At 36.8% G+C, this 18,183-nt stretch overlaps 3 protein-coding genes across 3 annotated transcripts; all 3 read right to left on the bottom strand.

Moving 5' to 3' along the window:
• Window positions 1-1,469: 1,469 nt before the first annotated feature.
• LOC101744649 (transcription factor Sox-1) lies at window positions 1,470-4,553 on the bottom strand. Its single transcript, XM_004926081.4, has 2 exons — window positions 4,169-4,553; window positions 1,470-1,756 (listed from the first exon to the last, which is right to left on the bottom strand). Exons 1-2 carry the CDS (start codon window positions 4,548-4,550, stop codon window positions 1,470-1,472), a joined length of 669 nt encoding a protein of 222 aa, XP_004926138.3. The 5' UTR covers window positions 4,551-4,553.
• A 3,000-nt stretch (window positions 4,554-7,553) lies between these two features.
• On the bottom strand, window positions 7,554-13,075 carry LOC101744505 (uncharacterized). The gene is made up of 2 exons (XM_004926080.4): window positions 12,548-13,075; window positions 7,554-8,823 (listed from the first exon to the last, which is right to left on the bottom strand). Exons 1-2 carry the CDS (start codon window positions 13,038-13,040, stop codon window positions 8,570-8,572), a joined length of 747 nt encoding a protein of 248 aa, XP_004926137.1. The 5' UTR covers window positions 13,041-13,075; the 3' UTR covers window positions 7,554-8,569.
• A 3,977-nt stretch (window positions 13,076-17,052) lies between these two features.
• Window positions 17,053-17,812, bottom strand: LOC134198712 (uncharacterized). The gene is made up of 2 exons (XM_062676254.1): window positions 17,329-17,812; window positions 17,053-17,075 (listed from the first exon to the last, which is right to left on the bottom strand). Exons 1-2 carry the CDS (start codon window positions 17,810-17,812, stop codon window positions 17,053-17,055), a joined length of 507 nt encoding a protein of 168 aa, XP_062532238.1.
• Window positions 17,813-18,183: the final 371 nt, after the last annotated feature.

The raw sequence follows: 18,183 nt of genomic DNA, 5'->3' as shown, positions 1-18,183 counted from the left end.
GCAGCCATCCGTCTTGAGACATGAGTTCTAAGTTCTTCAAACTGAAACGCATTACTGCTATACTACAGAAATAGACAAGCATAGCGAAAATTATCTATGAATTTACATTTAAAAAATATATAACATTAAACTTGTAACTAAGGACGGAAAACCATTAAAAAACCTTGCCATTCGAGAATTTTATTTTATTTTAAACTTTAATTTTAATTAATAATTATAAATAAATAAATATAAATAAATATTTACTAACAATCACGCCACGTTAACTGGTCCCGTGATAAGTTCGTAAAGAACTTGTGTTACAGGTACCAGATAACGGAAATAAATGTAAGATTTTTATTATACACGTACATATATTTAATATACATCCATAACCCTGGAAAATACATTTATATTTATCATACAAATATCTTCCCTTGGCGGGATTCGAACCCGCGACCCCCTTGTGTAGTGACCATGTCACTTACCACTACACCAGACGATCGTTAGGACGATTGTTATGCTTTTAAATTAAAATATTTATTATTTTAATTTTAAATGTGAAATTATGTGTGTACGTATGAAATATAGGATAAATAAAACAACGGATGTACTAAAATATCGCTATCGGATATTATAAAGACATGAAATAAATATTTAATTAAATAAGACATTATAAGTACTTTTTGGTTTTACAAAATAAAATTATCACATTCACGAATACTGCTTGCGTTGAAAGGAACAAATAATATACATTTAACATTAATATATTATATGTAAGCTATTTAATAACAATAATAAATCAGAACAATAACGAACACAAACAAAAATAAAGCAAAAACAAATAATTATTATATTATTATTAATAAATTAATAAATACGGTGGGTATTAAAAGTAATATATGAGAAAAGTGTTATATAAAAATATGCACTAGAAAATTGTTTATATGGTGCAAAATACTATACTCATAAGTAATTATGTAGCGTATTTTTAATAAATAATTTAAATAAATATCTTACAATATATGCGTTAATAAACAAAGCTATCTGATTTAATCGAATCATAACGAAAGAGGACACTTGAATGTAAATAATCAGAAGTTTGTAGGTAATACGATTGTAACATAACTAGGACCTTTTTTTTATTGCTTAGATGGGTGGACGAGCTCACAGCCCCCCTGGTGTTAAGTGGTTACTAGAGCTTATAGATATCTACAACGTAAATACGCCACCCATCTTGTGATATAAGTTCTAAAATCTCAGTATAGTTACAACGGCTGCCCCATCCTTCAAACCGACACGCATTATGCTTCACGGCAGAAATAGGCAGAGTGGTGGTACCTACTCGCGCGGACTCACAAGAGGTCCTACCACCAGACCTTACAATAAATTATGTAAAAAAATAAGCAACACTTAAGATAATGTATTTATAATATAAATTGCGAATAAATATTTGAACTTTCTACAAATTAAGCTATCGGTTTTTTTTTCTATTTTGTAGTGGCAACGTCATACGGCATGTAATTATTGTAGCCCATATCATATGCTCTTCTATAGCCGCCATGATGCCCGTGCTCATGTTCATGATGCTCTTCGTGGCTGTGGGAGTGATGATGGGAGACCTCTGGCTTGGTGATGATCTCATATGTCGTGGACTTGTGGCCGCCGTGTCCCTTGAGACCGACCAGAGCCGAGAGCAGTAGCGACATCAATGCTGTCATCAATGCTTTGCCCGCTAACAGCGCTAAGGCTCCTAACGCTGCTGCAGCTAAGGTTCCTGAAGATATTAATATGTGTTTTAGTTAATTAATTTGAAACTGGATTTGACGGGTGTTTGTCTGTGCGCCTGTACAACAAAATCCCACAAGATGTTCAGAACCTACATATACATAGGTTTAAGAAAACTATTAAAGAACATCTGTGCAATAAAGCTTACTATAAAGTCAATGATTATCTAGAAGATTGCACAAAGTGGGAATGAGTTGCTCGCTCCGGGCATTTCAATATTGTAGTAATTGTTACGTTATAATACTAATTGTAAAACTGAATATTTAAAAAAAAACACATGCCCGCTGAGTTTCTTGCCAGTTCTTCTCAGGACGGAGGCTAGTTCTTGTGAATTGGCGGTAGTTCTTTTTGACGTTCAACAAGTATGTACTTTTATTTATGTTGAATTTTTTTTTTTTGATTTGATTTGATTTGATTTACTATTTTAAACAAACATTTAATAATATTTAGATTTTTATGAAACTTAAAAAACAACTTATTCACTCATTACATTTATATTACACAAGCACAATTAATTAATTTTAATTGCAAAGCTTAACAAACACAGTTGATGAAGTGTTAATTGTGTTATATTGCAATTACAAATAACTATTTCAATTGTTAGTCGTAACTAAATCTGGCAATTTAATTGTTAGTTGTTAATTGTTTTGAAAATTATTTTTTGCCGCACACTGCCTATAGCCTTCCTCAGTAAATGGGCTATCTAACACTGAAAGAAATTTTCAAATCGGTCCAGTAGCTCCTGAGATTAGCGGGTTCAAACAAACAAACAACTTTTCAGCTTTATAAAATTCAAATTCAAATTCAAATTCAAAATAATTTATTTGAACTTAGATGTCAGTATGACACACTTGTTGAATGTCAAAATAACAATGTTAACTCTACCAATGTAATATTAAGTATAGATTGGCGACAGCGAATGAGAATTTAAGATTTGAAGATCATCTGGTTATTCTTCAAACTGAATGGTGCAGATCTATAATCTTGTTTAACTTTAATGTAATCTAACTAAACATTCAATATTTCAAATAAGTTCATATTTCATAAAGGCATCGGTATTACTGACCCTGCACAATTTATTGTTGCAAATTTCTGAACTATGTATTGCTATTATAATTCATCAGGTAATATTTGTGTAATTATTAAATTAAAGATAATTAAAACTGCTCTTATGATTTAATCTCGTTTCGAATACTTTTCGATGGGCCGAGTTTCGAGTTTTCGATGGGCCACTGATTTATTTATTTATTTCAGTACTCTCGCGCGCTGTACGTGGAGTTAAGTTGTTTTCTTCAGCGTGTGTCTAATTTTGACAGATCTGACAAAAAATTAAGGGTACCTATTTTTTTTTGTACGTCTACGACCCGTGAAAACACTTTAACTCAAGTTACTCATTTAAGATTTAAAATTTACTACATATTTTTATACTACATACTAGCTGACCAGACTTCGTAGTGCCTCAATCGACAAATAAAATACTTAAACTTTTGTATAAAATGAACTTAAAACAAACAAAAGGAATCCGTCCGACGGGGCACCCACCAAACGAAAAACAAAATTGATATTTTTATTTAGTTCCGAGCATTTTCATGTTTATCTACCTTTTAAACCTTCTCTGGACTTCGACAAATAATTCAAGACCAAAATTAGCCAAATCGGTCGAGCCGTTCTCGAGTTTTAGCGAGACTAACGAACAGCAATTCATTTTTATATATATAGATAATCGAAAGATCAAAATCATAAACGCAGCTGCCTGGTTTTTCAGTTCTCTAACAAGACTATGTAAAATGGTTTATTGTAATAAGTTACAGTAGTATTTGACAGAACTAAATTACAAGAGATTGTTTGAAAACGCTGATACATGTTTTGTTTTTATATAAAAATTACGAATGAAAATTATTATTGTAAATTTAAAACTCCTGAAAGAATTTAATAGCAATCAACCTAACTGTGACACGAGACTACCATGGAAACTATGGGGTGCTGGTCTTAATTTCCATGATAGTATCTCCGTTGTATCGCTCCTGAATGTACTTGTCTCCCATGTGTGCTTCCGATACATATAATATAACAGATTTTTGTCTGTTTGTATCATGGTCACCACTATGTTTTTTATTTTTTATTGCTTAGATGGGTGGACGAGCTCACAGCGCACATCGTGCTAAGTGGTTACTGGAGCCCATAGACATCTACAACGTAAATGCACCACTCACCTTGAGATATAAGTTCTAAGGTCTCAGTATAGTAACAACGGCTGCCCTACCCTTCAACCCGAAACGCATTACTGCTTCAAGGCAGAAATAGGCGGGGTGGTGATACCTACCCGTGCGGACTCACAAGAGGCCCTACCACCAGTAAAATTAGATTTACCGAAAAAAAAACACAATAAATATAGTGTTACCTTTCATCATCAAAGCAGCAGCCAGAAGAGCTCCGCCGCCACCGCCTTTACCACCTCCAAAGCCACCCCCACCACCACCACCACCGGATTTCCTTCCAATTGATTCCGGGTCCCCTTTCGCCATATCCATAGCCTGCTTCGTGGTCTGAGGATCTAGCAATTTGTACTTCAACGAGTGCCCATCCAGGTAGTCTTGGAGACGGTACAGCAAGAACCTATTTAGTTTCTCCTCAGGTTTTCCTGGGTACTGCTTCGATAATTCAGCAGCTATTTCCTCGGCCGTAGTGGCATTAGTCTGGTTCTCTCTGATGATACTCAATCCGGGCAGAAGATGCAGTTCCTCTCGCGAGCTCAAGTCTTCTAAGAAAGATAGAGCGTGCATTTTCAAGCATTTAGCACTGAGTAGATTAGTGCATTCTTTAAGGCCGGACCTGGAGGTCCTGTCCGAGGTTCGGTTCTTGACATCTTCACTCACTATATTGGCTTCCGTTTCATCGATAACGGCTATCGATATTTTAGCACAGCACAGCACTAATACGATGCATTTTATAAACATTTTCGTTTCACTAGTCACGGAACAGATTGTTCGAAGGGACTGATGTTGGATGCCGGTCCCCGATTTATTTTATAGCGATCGATTTCAAATAAAAACGAGATAGTTTTGAAGACAACAAAATAAATAAATAAAAATCGATTTGTTGACGTTAAACCGTAGAACTTTCAAACAAATAAACGAGTCAAGTGAAAAGTCGAAAGTGTCTCGAATCGATACGGATATTTAATCGAGTTGAATCGTTTCGAATTATGTAATTTGGTATCGATATTTAATTAAGGACTGATGGTATAATGATGAGACGGTGAAAAATAAATTAGTTTGGTTTTTCATTTTGATTTTTGATTTTATTTATTATATTAATTATTAGTAACAGTCTTATCTGATCAAAGTCGCGTTAGTTAGAGTTTAGAATTAATATATGGGGGAATATGGTTACTAATTTTAGTGTTTATAATGATAAAAAAAATGTAAAATTAACACAATGGCCTAGAGACTACTATAAACTAATTTTTACGATCCTGTGGACCGAATGGCAAACAGCCAACGTCGCCCTAAGCACGTCATTACGGACCCTCCCTATCCAATAACGGTGCTTTTAGATTACCTCAAGCACCGGTCATCGTTCTTGCCAAAACCCGTGCTTGCGACGAAGGGCTTGACGAGTTAATTAGCCCTCAGACACAACCCACTGAGCTTCTCGCCGGATCTTCTCAGTGGGCCGCGTTTCCGATCCGGTGGTAGATTCTGCGAAGCACGGCTCTTGCTAGGGTTAGTGTTAGCAACGACGTCAGGTTTGAGCCCCGTGAGCTCACCTACTAGTTCAGTGAATCTAGAATAATCCCTCGAGGTAACTAGAAAATGTAGGAAAAAAAAGAGGGTTGGCCCAGCGATTGTACAGTACGATTGAGACGTCGATCTCAAGCCTCAAGAACGACTAACTTTCATTTGTGGGTCACGGTCACGGTGATGGCGTGCTAGACGTGTAAAAAAGCAAAAAAATAATATCAAAGTAGCTTTCTCTTTCCGACGTTTTGTACAAGAAAGAATAAAAAAAAAATATACAGAGATTTGCGGTTTAGATGAAAGTTTCATGGAATTAGTCTGTAACACTTATTACATGTAACTTAAGGTTTATATCTCGCCACAGGTTTCGCATGAATTTTCATGTGTCTTTTATGTTGAAATGGGTTTGAATTCCGATCCCACACCGATATGACATAACAGTGGGAGGGGCTATAGCTTCCTTTTTTTTTATTATTGAAGGATTACTGGTGGCCCGGAGGCCTTTCCACTTTCACCAGGACAGGTGGGCGAGCAAAGGCTCAACCAGGAGGGGTGGGATTTGCTAACAGCTACCCGAGCGCCTCCGAAGGAGACCTAACAACTCAAGAGTAGCTGCTTCGCGAATGAATCTACTACCGGATCGGAATCGCGACCCGCTGAGAAGATCCGGCGAGAAACTCAGCGAGCTGATTCATGGGTTAGGTTGCACGGCGAACTCTTTGTCGAGTTCGACGAGTACGGTTACCGAACTATAGCTTCCTTAACCCTTTAGTATCTTCTCGCCCAGTGTGTATTACTTATTTCCGCCGCGAAGAACTTAATATACTCCTCCTCCTCGAGTCGTGCTCCTCATGTCTGAGGGTCGTGACCACCATCACCCATGAGCTTCAATCTTAGGATCTTTTTCCACTTTCCCCTGTCCACGGCGTCATGCAGCGCGCTGTACACTGTACTGTCCAAAGCGGTGCGGATCTGATCAGACCAGCGAGTATGGCTGCGGCCTCTAGATCTGTTGCCTTCCCTGTGATCATAAGTTTTTCATAATATACTAAGATATATAATATATAAGAATAACCGCTGGAAGCTTGGCTATTGAACTAATCTATCTGCTGAAATAAGTTCACTGAGCGCTTGGATTGCACTTTTTAAAGTTGTATATTAACATTCAATAGAATTCTCGTAAAAAATGTTTTTTTTTTTATTGCCCTTGTAGGCAGACGAGCACACGGCCCAGCTGATGGTGAGTGGTTACCGTCGCCCATGGACTTCAGCAATGCTAGGGGCAGAGCCAAGCCGCTGCCTACCGAAATAACAATTAAATGAACAAATCGTGTATTGGTTTTAACAGGGAATGTTTTAAAGGTGAAAGTTAATAAATAGGGTAGAGGTAAACTTACCTGGCTTCCTCTGAAATGTAGTTATCCAATGACTTAGGTATTTAGTATTTATAGAGGATCTGTTTTAGAGTCTACATTATGTTATTTTTAATTAATCTATTGCTTAGATGAGTGGACGAGCTCACAACCCACCTAGTGCTAAGTGGTTACTGGAGCCTATATATATCTACAACGTAAATGCGCCGCCCACCTTGAGATATAAGTTCTAAGGTCTCAGTATGGTTACAACGGCTGCCCCACCCTTCAAGCCGCAACGCATTACTGCTTCACGGCAGAAATAGGCAGGGTGGTGGTACCTACCCGTGCGGACTCACAAGAGGTCCTACCACCAGTAATTGCACTGAAGTATAAGGTAGAATAATAATATTTAGTTTAGCCCGTTGTTGAAACATTCGCCTATATTTTTACTTTAGTTTAAGTAGGTGGTTTTTTTAACTTTTTGCTATTAAATTCTGCAACTAACATGTGTAGGTTTATTGGGCAGCCCTAGTAAAAACTATACTATTTAGCATTAAAGAAGTTTAACTCCACTGTCAACGTATGGATAAATTTGAAACCAAATTATAGAAGTCAATTGGTATAAAAATATATTGGCCTAATTAAAATAATGAACATTTGGAAAGAAAAGTAAATAAAACATAATTTTCATTATTTAAAACATTTTATTTATCTTTGGGTGCTGAAGATTGCAAAATAAAAACAATATTTATAAATTAAACTATGATATCACAAATAATACATACATAATCCATAAAGCTCAAGTTATATAATATTAAGTATGCATAAAAATATATATGTAAATTTTACATAATTTATAACAAAAAATAATAGATAAACATATAAATAATCATACTAAAATATTATAGTATACTAAGAAATAAAAAAAAGCAAATTAGTATGAACTAATTTAAAATGAAATGAGATAAAGTACATTTATTACATAAATAAATAAATGAATGAACATAAACATCAAGATAACTATTATGGCAAATAAACAAAACAAAAATGGCGTGACTTATTCTAAAATAAATTAATGAATAAATAATTATTTTCGTACATCACATATTATTTAAATTTACATTTAACGTTAAATAGCTTTGTACTATTGTAGAATGGGGTGAGAAAAATGAAGAGTTGAAAGGTTAGCTGAATACTTACACAACATACAATTTCTTATAGGAATGAGTATAGCTCGTTGAATCAACAAAATTAACAAAGCGGTACATAGTTGCCTTAGACATGAAGAGCAGATCCTCCGTGTCTCATTTGAGGTCGGTGGCGTGGCAGTCTGATCCAGAGTCTAGTGTCAAATCAGCGGCCGTCGCTAAGAGTTACACTCACGAGACAGGAATCAAAGTTTTGCCTCATATTTCGAAGGCGCACTCATCAAATGTATTTTCATTAAGCATTATCATTACGAGTATATGTTCTAAGATTGTATACATTAATCGATACATGTTAGTTTAATGGACGACAACGTTTTAGATTGAGAAGAAGAAATATTTTTTTGAAATGAAAAATATAATTTAAGTATTTTGCATTAGTTATAATAAATTAAATAAATTATTTGTTGTCGAGTATTTTGTTGGTGATTGAATCAAAATGAATAATGTCGCTCAAAATTGGGCAATCTGCCATCACCTTCCAAATACTCCCCTACTCTTCTTAGCGTCTCCTCACGTTCAAATTCCTTCCGTAACCAGAATGTCCGTAGCCGCCAACATCCTCGTGAGCGGTAGAATGAGAGTGAGAGTGAGTGTAAACGGGCTTGGATACGATTTCGTACGTGGTTGATTTTTGGCCTCCAGAGAGAGACTTGAGACCGATGATACCGGAGAGCAGGAGCGACATCATGGCTGTCATCAGAGCTTTCCCGGCGAGCAGGGCTAAGGCTCCAAGCCCTATGGACATGAGGGTACCTGTGGAAGAACGGGAGGTTAGAAAACTTTACATGATAGTTAGAACCAGCGGTCTTGTCTATTTCTGCAACAAAGCTATTATGGGTTGATAAAAATGTTCACTAATTACGTTTTTCAGTGCACGCAATGTAATGCAACTAAAGCAGCCTTTGCCAAAGTGGGCGATAGCGCCCCCTTGTGGGCCCTGCAGCCTAAAGGGAGGCGGTAGCAGACACAGGAAAAAAATAGGGGCGTTGTGTAGAAGCTTGGGAGGCGATTTGTAATTTCATCTTGGAGGACTCTTAGACACCGACTGAGCTCTCGCTATAGTGGTTTTTTAATAGGTAAAAAATTTGGGGGCGCTAAAAAATATTTATTCTCAAAATGGGCAGTAGACAAAATAAGTTTGGGAACCTCTGAATTAGAGTGAGGCGACGTACGAGATCAGAGCATTCGTGTAACTCAAGGAAGGTAGCTCTGCTGGATTCTGGATTCATGGCATATCATAGAAGAGCCTATAATGATTCATAGTTGGTCAAGTTATTTATTAGGGCATATGAGTATGCGACCCAAACTATCTTTAATTACTACTATATCTGAACTCCGCAATCCTGATAGCATTTCCTCAATCAACTTCTCCCTATCAGGCTCTCTCTGTATTCCTCTCTAATTTTCCTCTGATTTTGATTTTGGGCATTTGCTTCTTGATCTCCACGGGCCCCGGTAGTTTTACCAGAGAGCCGCGTCTTTTTTTTGATAATTTCATCATGCTGGGTTTTTTTTATAACCGTTTGACCAGCATGGCTCGCTTACTTCCCGTTTCGGTGGGCAAATACTTGAACACATTTATCTTCTATATTTGTATTACTTTCTTGGTGTCCAATATTGTATAATGTGTCTGTCTCTTACGATCCAGAAGCACATCTCGCCTGCATCTATGTGAGAAGACGCAACCCTGATTTTTTTATTATTTTTTATTGCTTAGATGGGTGGACACACTCACAGCCCACCTTGTGCTAAGTGGTTACTGGAGCCCATAGACGTCTACATCGTAAATGCGCCACCCACCTTGAGATATCAGTTCTAAGGTCTCAGTATAGTCAGTATGTTACTCTATTTTAAAAAGTAGGTTAACTCGCACAGTCCCCGTGTGCTCAGTTATTTTTGTTAATAAAGAAATTAGAGAGCGGAAAATAGCTCGGAAATCCAATCAAGATGACTATCGGTACACTTGCCGTCTGTCCCTGAAGCTAACTCGCGTGACGTTATTATTATTAAAACAGCATGTCGAGTCTTGTCGAGTCCGTTTGTGTCAATGCCCTAATTATTTTTCGTATACTGGTGGTAGGACCTCTTGTGGGTCCGCGCGGGTGGGTACCACCACCCTGCCTATTTCTGCCGTGAAGCAGTAATGCGTTTCGGTTTGAAGGGTGGGGGTGCCGTTGTAACTATACTTGAGACCTTAGAACTTATATCTCAATACGGGTGGCGCATTCACGTTGTAGATGTCTATGGGCTCCAGTAACCACTTAACACCAGGTGGGTTGTGAGCTCGTCCACCCACCTAAGCAATAAAAAAAAAATCGTTGTCATTCCTATTATTTAGGCGAAGGAACCTCCAGTAAGTTGTCAATCCGACGAAATAATTGTAATGCAATTTTATACTCTTATCTTCAGATTATATTCGATCTTGTTTATCGTTTAGTAAAACTAGTTTGATCAAAATACGTATGCACATATACGTCACATGATAGTAAATTCGATTTATGAAATTGATTTCAAATTCAAATCGTTGAAATTCGAACGCGACCTTCCATTAACTAGGCATCACCTACAGCTACAGTATACTTACAGCCTAATCGCCAATTAAAAAAAGGACAATTGCAACGGTCCAAACGGTAAAACTTCAAATCTACACGGACGGTGGGCCCAGGCCCAATGTACAAATTGTGGACCGTTTTTATTAAATTCCTAATAATATTTGACGTTTGAAAAACATTAAAACTTGGACATGCTTAAACTGCAAAGTAATAGAAGAGTATGGTTCATTTAGTTTATTAAGTTGACTTTTCTCAGAACGATCAACACTTTATTTTCATCTTTTTTTTTTTTTTCCTACCTAAGCTTGTAGCCTAGAGAGGCTATTCCAGCGTAACCGTAACTAGTAGGTAAGCTCACGGGGCTCAAACCTGACGACGATGCTAACACGAACCCTAGTAAGAGTCGTGCTTCGCAGAATCTACCACCGGATCGGAAACGCGACCCACTGAGAAGATTCGGCGAGAAACTCAGTGGGCTGTGTCTGAGAGTTAATTCGCTCGTCGATCCCTTCGTCGCAAGCGAAGGGTTCGACGAGGAAGGTGACCGGTGCTTGAAGTACCTAGAAACACCGTTAGTGGATCGGGAGGATTTAGTTAACCTTTAGCGGTTTCTTACGAAAAATTGTTATGCATACATCTATAATAGTTAATTACAATACTGTGTGTAGTATATGCAATAGTTAATATCAGCAAAATTCTATTAAGCAGGATGAAGTACGAATTTTTGTGGTTCTTTTTTTTTGTAGTGTGTTCACAGAACGCTCTTTATCTAATAACAAGCGTTCCTAACGCATTTGAAATGTTACAAGTAAACGATCTGTTTATAATAAACACCTTTAGCAAGGACGTGGACACCCAATATCTAAAATGCTAACCCACTGGGAATAGATTTGAATACTTGTTAGCACACATAAAGTACACTCTAAAGAATACAGTTTCAGGAAATGATACTTGAGTATTTTAGTGAGCCTTTAAATTCAAAACTATTATTGGAATCGGGTGTGGTTCCATGTTGAGAGATTCCCCTCTCAAAAACGAATATTTGTAGCTGTATACACGATAATATTGAAAAGTGTGATCTATATTTTTGTGTTAATGTTACAATGGTTTTCTACATCGTAATGTGACCGAAAATAGTTGATTTCGGGTTTGTACACTTAGCTTTTTGGAAGTTAGAAGACCGCGGTTTCACTAAAAATTTAAATTCTTTATTTATTATCCTGAAGGAAGGACTGGTTATGTTTAGACTTTCGATTGTTATTGATAAAGCGTAATCTACTTTTTCCATTTTTTAATTTATTTATATACTTTTGAACAATTTACTTTTACAGGACTAAACCTGATTCAATAGAAATGTTTTTATAAACACTATTTGTTATGGTAAACGATCCAGTACGCTGTGTTCGTGAATGCATTCAAGAGAATAGTAAAAAAATATATTTTCTCATCTGTCGGTTTTTGTCATTTGAAATTTATCATTTTAAGTGAAAAAAATAATAGCCCAGATTTTATACAGAGATTATTTGTGGAGAGTGACGTCTAAGTACTTGAAGTGTGTAAAAAATTGTAACTAGGATATAATCGTTTATAAATGTGTGATTATTTGTTTGTTTTAAAGTTACATATTATGCATCTACATATGTACGTCCGCGTAATTGTCAGTAAAGATTTATTCTAATTTTCACTTTAAATATACAAACATAAGGTTGATTTGCTCACGTTCGTATAACAATTTTTTTTTATTTTTTTACTTTTTCAGATCTTGTTACATTGTTAACTATATTTGATAATAATGCGCGATATAATTTCTTTCAGCGTGGACTTTGCTAAAAATTAATACGCGAGAAATTCCCGTTACAAAATAACATAATGGTTAATGCTTAGGGATGACTATTGGAACAGAAAACTCCTTTTTAAACACATACCTTTCATCAAAAGTCCTGCGGCCATTAATCCTCCCATTCCCCCTTTCTTCCCGCCTCCTAATCCTCCTTTCCCCCTTGCTTCTCCGACCAAAGCCCTGGCCTCCTCGGCGGCTCCATCATCAAGCAACCTAAGCCTCACTGTATGAGAATCTAAATAATTCCCTAGAGAGTACAAAAGGTACTTGTCTATTCTCTCGTCAGGCTTCGAAGGTAGAGCCCTTGCAAGTTCAGCAGCGAAGTCTGGCTTAGTTTCATTCTCCTTCAAGTCTTCTTTAACAATGCTGACTCCTGGTAGAAGTTTTAGCTCCTGTTTCCCGTTTAGTTTTTCCAGCATAGATATCGCTTCTATTTTGAGGCAGGTCGGGCTGAATATTCCTCCGTTGCAGTCGACCTTGGCTCTACCTGTAGCCTCGACTGGTTCTGTGGGTTTTGGTTCAGGGTTCGGGAGTCCAACGACTGCCGCCGCTAACGTTAGAATGTACATGCGATACATATCCGAAGCACGTCTGTTCCTCTGCGTTATTTGATACAGTTTGTAATGGCTATTGTTTCACCAACTTATTTATACCTCGCCGTATATTGGCACCACGTACTTTTGAGTCTATTATATTTTCATAGTACGCTGCCTCCGGCGATGTGTTTTTCTCATACGATTTTCATCTTTATGTCATTACATTAACATCTAATGTCGTCTAAAGTTGTCCGTTAGTGTATTATCTGATTCATTCGGTAGTGAAGGCTCACTATGTTCCTACGTGTTCATTTTATGTATTTTTAATAGGATAAACAACAGTTTCGTAGTTTTTAATTTCATAGTTTGTCGCATCTATTTCGCTAAGTAATTTTCGAAGGAAAAGTTTTTGAGAAATTAATTTGGTTTCGTGCATGCGCTACCCAATTTTGTTTCGGATTTTTTATATTTACGTAGTACTTGAAGGGATACCATAGCCTGAACTGTTTACCCGATTTTAGAGATAAAATCGAAGTCTCAATAGTATTAATTAAATCTATCGCAAAATTCAAATGAACGTATTACTGGTTTGCAGCAGAATGGTGATACCTATTCGTAAGAAAATATAGGGCTTACTAATCCCGACTTACTATACATCTCCTGTTTAGTTTAGAAGCCAGACTAATAATGATAATAGCTTTAATGATGAGACTTCTGTTGATTACAGTTCATTAAAGATTGTCCTACTATTTAAGTCTTTTTTTTATTTTATTTTTTTATTGCTTAGATAGGTGGACGAGCTCACAGCCCACCTGGTGTTAAGTGGTTACTGGAGCCCATAGACATCTACAACGTAAATGCCACCCACCTTGAGATATAAGATCTCAGTTACAGTATAGTCTCAAAATACGCCCCGCTTACTACTTATTATGAAACCTTACTTACTTAGAGCTTACTGCTCTGCTGTTTTGTTTAGCGTAAGATCTGATTGCTTCGATTTCGGGTACATTGGATTTGTTCGAAAACAACGAACTCTCAAAATCGTTGTTGTGCCTTTGAGGTCTGCATGTTGTGGTAATGTCATGGCGGTTAAAAAGCGTTTGTGCGGAACAATCAAATTTTTTTGCTGTTTTTTTTTTTATTGCTTAGATGGGTGGACGAGCTCACAGCCCACCTGATATTAAGTGGTTACTGGAGCCCATAGACATCTACAACGTAAATGCGCCACCCACCTTGAGATATAAGTTGTAAGGTCTCAGTATAGTTACAACGGCTGCCCCACCCTTCAAACCGAAACGCATTACTGCTTCACGGCAGAAATAGGCGGGGCGGTGGTACCTACCCGTGCGGACTCACAAGAGGTCCTACCACCAGTAATTACGCAAATTATAATTTTGCAGGTTAAAGTCACTATGTAACAAGTCGCATTAGTAGAAATTATACACAACAAAATATTCCCCAATATCATCTTTGTATGAAATCGCATTTTGCTGTCTACACGATGACAGAATATTGTTACCATCAGGAATGAACAAAGACAATAGGAGACACCATACGCTCTACTGTTGAAACCGCTTTATTTGCTTGCCCCCATTGGCTTCTGCCACTAATCAGTTATCATTTGACAGAAATAGTCCTCATCTATTATCCTCATCTATTATCCTACCTAATTACTGAATTCCTACCATTTCAAATATTAAGACAAAAATTCTAGGATTGCAATCATACAGTTTAAAGTCTTTGTTACTAAAAGTTGGATCTGAAATATCGTTCACTATGTCTATGGATTCCCGTCCAGACCGTCTACGTTTGTAAGTTGGTAAGTTAAAATTGAAATTGTAAACGAAAGTGATTTTTCGATTACATTTTGAGTGAATCAACTGTCCACCATTTGTGATGGTTTTCACTCATGCGATGCTGGATGCTGTGTGTTAGCTAGGTATTTAATTATATTTTATCATGAAACGTTTTGAAGGAGATATTTTTTTAAAATTTCATTGATCAACAAGATGAAGATAGTATTTTATGTAAGGTTTTTATCTTCACAATAAGAAGATCCGAGGTGTTAGATAGGAGTTTAACATTCATTTTAATAGAATAATTTAGTGTACTTTATATGAAATGGACCACGATATGTAGTATTTGCGGGTATTCGGATTTTAGGTGTGTTTAGGTAGAACATAATTTCAAAGGTACTACGCCCCACTAGATGGTCAGTGTATATTGATCAAGAATATATGAGTAAAGCCAGAAGATGCCTGATGCCACAGCACTCGGAGAAGCTCCGTGGTACTCATTCAAGAGTAGGATGAGAGCAGAGTAGCTGCAAAAATGATACCTTGAATACAGGGATTCCGGGTAGTAGAAAAGAAATTACCAGTGATTCTTCCAGCCTGTGATCCGTGCGTCTTCAGAATTTGGACCGTGTCATTGCAATACAAAAGTTAGGAGAACAGCAATAAGAGACTATTAAAATGTGAACACTAGTTTGTCTTGAACATAGGCTCTTCTGGACTAGTTTTTAGAAAAATAACAATTATGTATTGCTCTCTACGTTATGACATGGTATCGACGAATTACAAAAACGCATTTATCAAACGTTAAAAAAAAGTTTATATGAAACTTCGAAGTTTTTGAAGACCCACTGTGACTTGTTTTTTTTTTTCATTATTTTAAAAAGTTTTGACTATCCGTAAGATCTGATCAACATTTTACTTGAAATAGAAAGTTCGATTCGTATTTAGAACTTATATCAGATTACAGAGCTTTTTCGTTTAATATATTTTAACAATTGAATCGAGTCTTTTGCGAAGTTTTATAAGTAGTAGTATATTAATTACTAGCTGACCCGGCAGAGTTTGTAGTGCCTCCACCGATAAATAAAACAGCAAAACTTTTGTATAAAATAAACTTAAAAAACAAACAAAAGGAATCCGTCCGACGGGGGACACATCAAAGGAAAAACAAAATTGTTATTTTTATTTAATTCCGAGCATTTTCATATTTATCTACCTTTTAAACATTCTCTCTCCACAAATAATTCAAGACCAAAATTAGCCAAATCGGTCCAGCCATTCTCGAGTTTTAGCGAGACTAACGAACAGCATTTCATTTTTATATATATAGATAAGATAGATTATATTTATTGGCAGGTCCACTCGGGTATTACCATTCTGCCGTAAGAATATTGTTCTGAAGTTACCTAGTAGTAGTAGTATTGTGTTCGGAAAAAGTGAAGGATATTGAAAATTTCATATTCTTCTTAATTTGCCCGGTGCTCAATTAGAGCTTGTCAATTTAGTTTCTGGCCAACAACACTGATCTGTTTCTGTAGCAAGACCTTGAGTTTTTAATGTTTAATGTCAAAGCTAAAACTACGTTCAATTTTATATCGGGTTTTAGTTATTCCACAGAAAAGTCAGAGAGTCATTGTGCCATGACGTATAGCGTCTATGTAGTTACAGAGGAATGTTCTGATAAAGTTGTAATTACTTAGCTTCATTAAAGTTTTCCTAAATAGAAGTTGCTAAACTTAATAATTAAAATTTTATATTTGAAACTAGGTGACCCGGCAGACTTCGTAGTGCCTCAATCGATAAATAAAATACCTTTGTATAAAATAAACTTAAAACAAACAAAAGGAATCCTTCCGACGGGGGCACATCAAAGGGAAAACAAAATTGTTATTTTTTATTTAATTCTGAGCATTTTCCTAATCATATCTACCTTTTAAACTTTCTCTGGACTTCCACAAATAATTCAAGACCAAAATTAGCTAAATCAGTCCAGCCGTTCTCGAGTTTTAGCGAGACTAACGAACAGCAATTCATTTTTATATATATCGATGCAGTCACAATTCCAAGTTTTTATTTATTATAAGATAAATGAACCAGTCGTGAACATTGAAAGTGAATTATCGAGCTTACTCATCGTGCTCTTTGAGTCCATCTCGATATAAGTGAATTTAGGCTGTTACTAATTAATTTAGGATTGTATATGTATCCTTTAGTAGACAACCAACAACTGGCAGTGAACTCGGGCAAAATAAAATTCCTCACTTTAGCTCATCTTTGTCACCTAATGATTTTCATTATTGAGAAGTGAGAAAGGAGGATTCATATCAGCTACTAAATTATTTTGACGGTGCGTTTCCCAGGGTACATCGAGTTCATTCATAATGCACAGAGATTAGCATCAAGACAACTATGTGTCCGTCTCAGTGAATGTACAAAATCCACCCGCTAATTAGTCTTATCTGATGACGGAATCTGAGCAGCATCTAAACAAATGTAACTAAATAAAAAATATGGGTCAGAATGGTCATACATACCTTTCATCATCATAGCCATGGCGATAAGGCCACCCATTCCACCTTTCTTCCCGCCCATGCTCAAGGGATCCTTACTGCCTCTTCCTTCGGAAATTAGGTTTCTGGCCTCCTCAGCGGCAGAGTCATCTACTAGCTTCAACTTCACGGAATGACTGTCCAAGAATGACCCCACGTGGAATAGCAAGAACTTGTCGAGTCTGTCGTCAGGGTCTGTGGGAAGAGACCTGGCCAGTTCGGCTGCCACTGCTTCCAGCTTGGGTTCATTAGCTCCATCTTTGACCAGGCTTACTCCCGGAAACAAGGTTAATTCATCCTTAGCGTTGATTTTTTCTATAAGAGTAATTGCACCGATCTTAAGGCAGGTGGGATTTAGAATTCCATTGGCACAATCCTTCTTTAGAGCACGGGGTTTCTCTTTATTGTCACTGTCAGCTGGCAAGGCCACGGCACTGCACAAAGCTACACACAGTATGAATAACTTCATTTTAATCGGCGTGTGTCTTCTACGTACGGAGTAAGAACTGTGGTCTTTCATTAACACTTCACCCTTTTTATATGAAGTAATCTTGTGGTCAGATGATGGCTCCTTGCCGCCTCTTTGGTTTTGGCAAACTTAAATCTGCAGTTGGAGTCTTGTTCTAAAACGCTAAACCATTCACTATAGCTTAATTCAAAAGATTTATTGTCAAATGGCGATCGAAAGTATTAAAGTTTGCCGACTGCATAAATAATTTTGTAAGGTCGGCTGGTTTCATAGGATCGTTAGTGTAACACTGAAGATTTAATGGTAAAAGTGTCTTTAAGACTTGTGTGTGAATGTGCAATTTTGTCTGAAAGTTTCAAGATAAAGTCTTC

The sequence above is a fragment of the Bombyx mori genome, chromosome 26 (genome assembly GCF_030269925.1).
Source record: "Bombyx mori chromosome 26, ASM3026992v2".
Lineage (NCBI taxonomy): Eukaryota > Metazoa > Arthropoda > Insecta > Lepidoptera > Bombycidae > Bombyx > Bombyx mori.
The sequence above is the reverse complement of the archived record's forward strand: the minus strand, read 5'-3'. Positions and strand labels throughout refer to the sequence as shown.

Bases quoted from the DNA above. Each gene is read 5' to 3' on its own strand.
- LOC101744649 (XM_004926081.4), bottom strand. From the start codon at position 4,550: ATGCACGCTCTATCTTTCTTAGAAGACTTGAGCTCGCGAGAGGAACTG. The intron at 1,757-4,168 runs GTAACACTATAT...TAATATCTTCAG, and splicing joins TGCTGCTTTGATGATGAAAG to GAACCTTAGCTGCAGCAGCG.
- LOC101744505 (XM_004926080.4), bottom strand. From the start codon at position 13,040: ATGTATCGCATGTACATTCTAACGTTAGCGGCGGCAGTCGTTGGACTC. The intron at 8,824-12,547 runs GTATGTGTTTAA...GTTCTTCCACAG, and splicing joins CGCAGGACTTTTGATGAAAG to GTACCCTCATGTCCATAGGG.
- LOC134198712 (XM_062676254.1), bottom strand. From the start codon at position 17,812: ATGAAGTTATTCATACTGTGTGTAGCTTTGTGCAGTGCCGTGGCCTTG. The intron at 17,076-17,328 runs GTATGTATGACC...GAAAATCATTAG, and splicing joins CATGGCTATGATGATGAAAG to GTGACAAAGATGAGCTAAAG.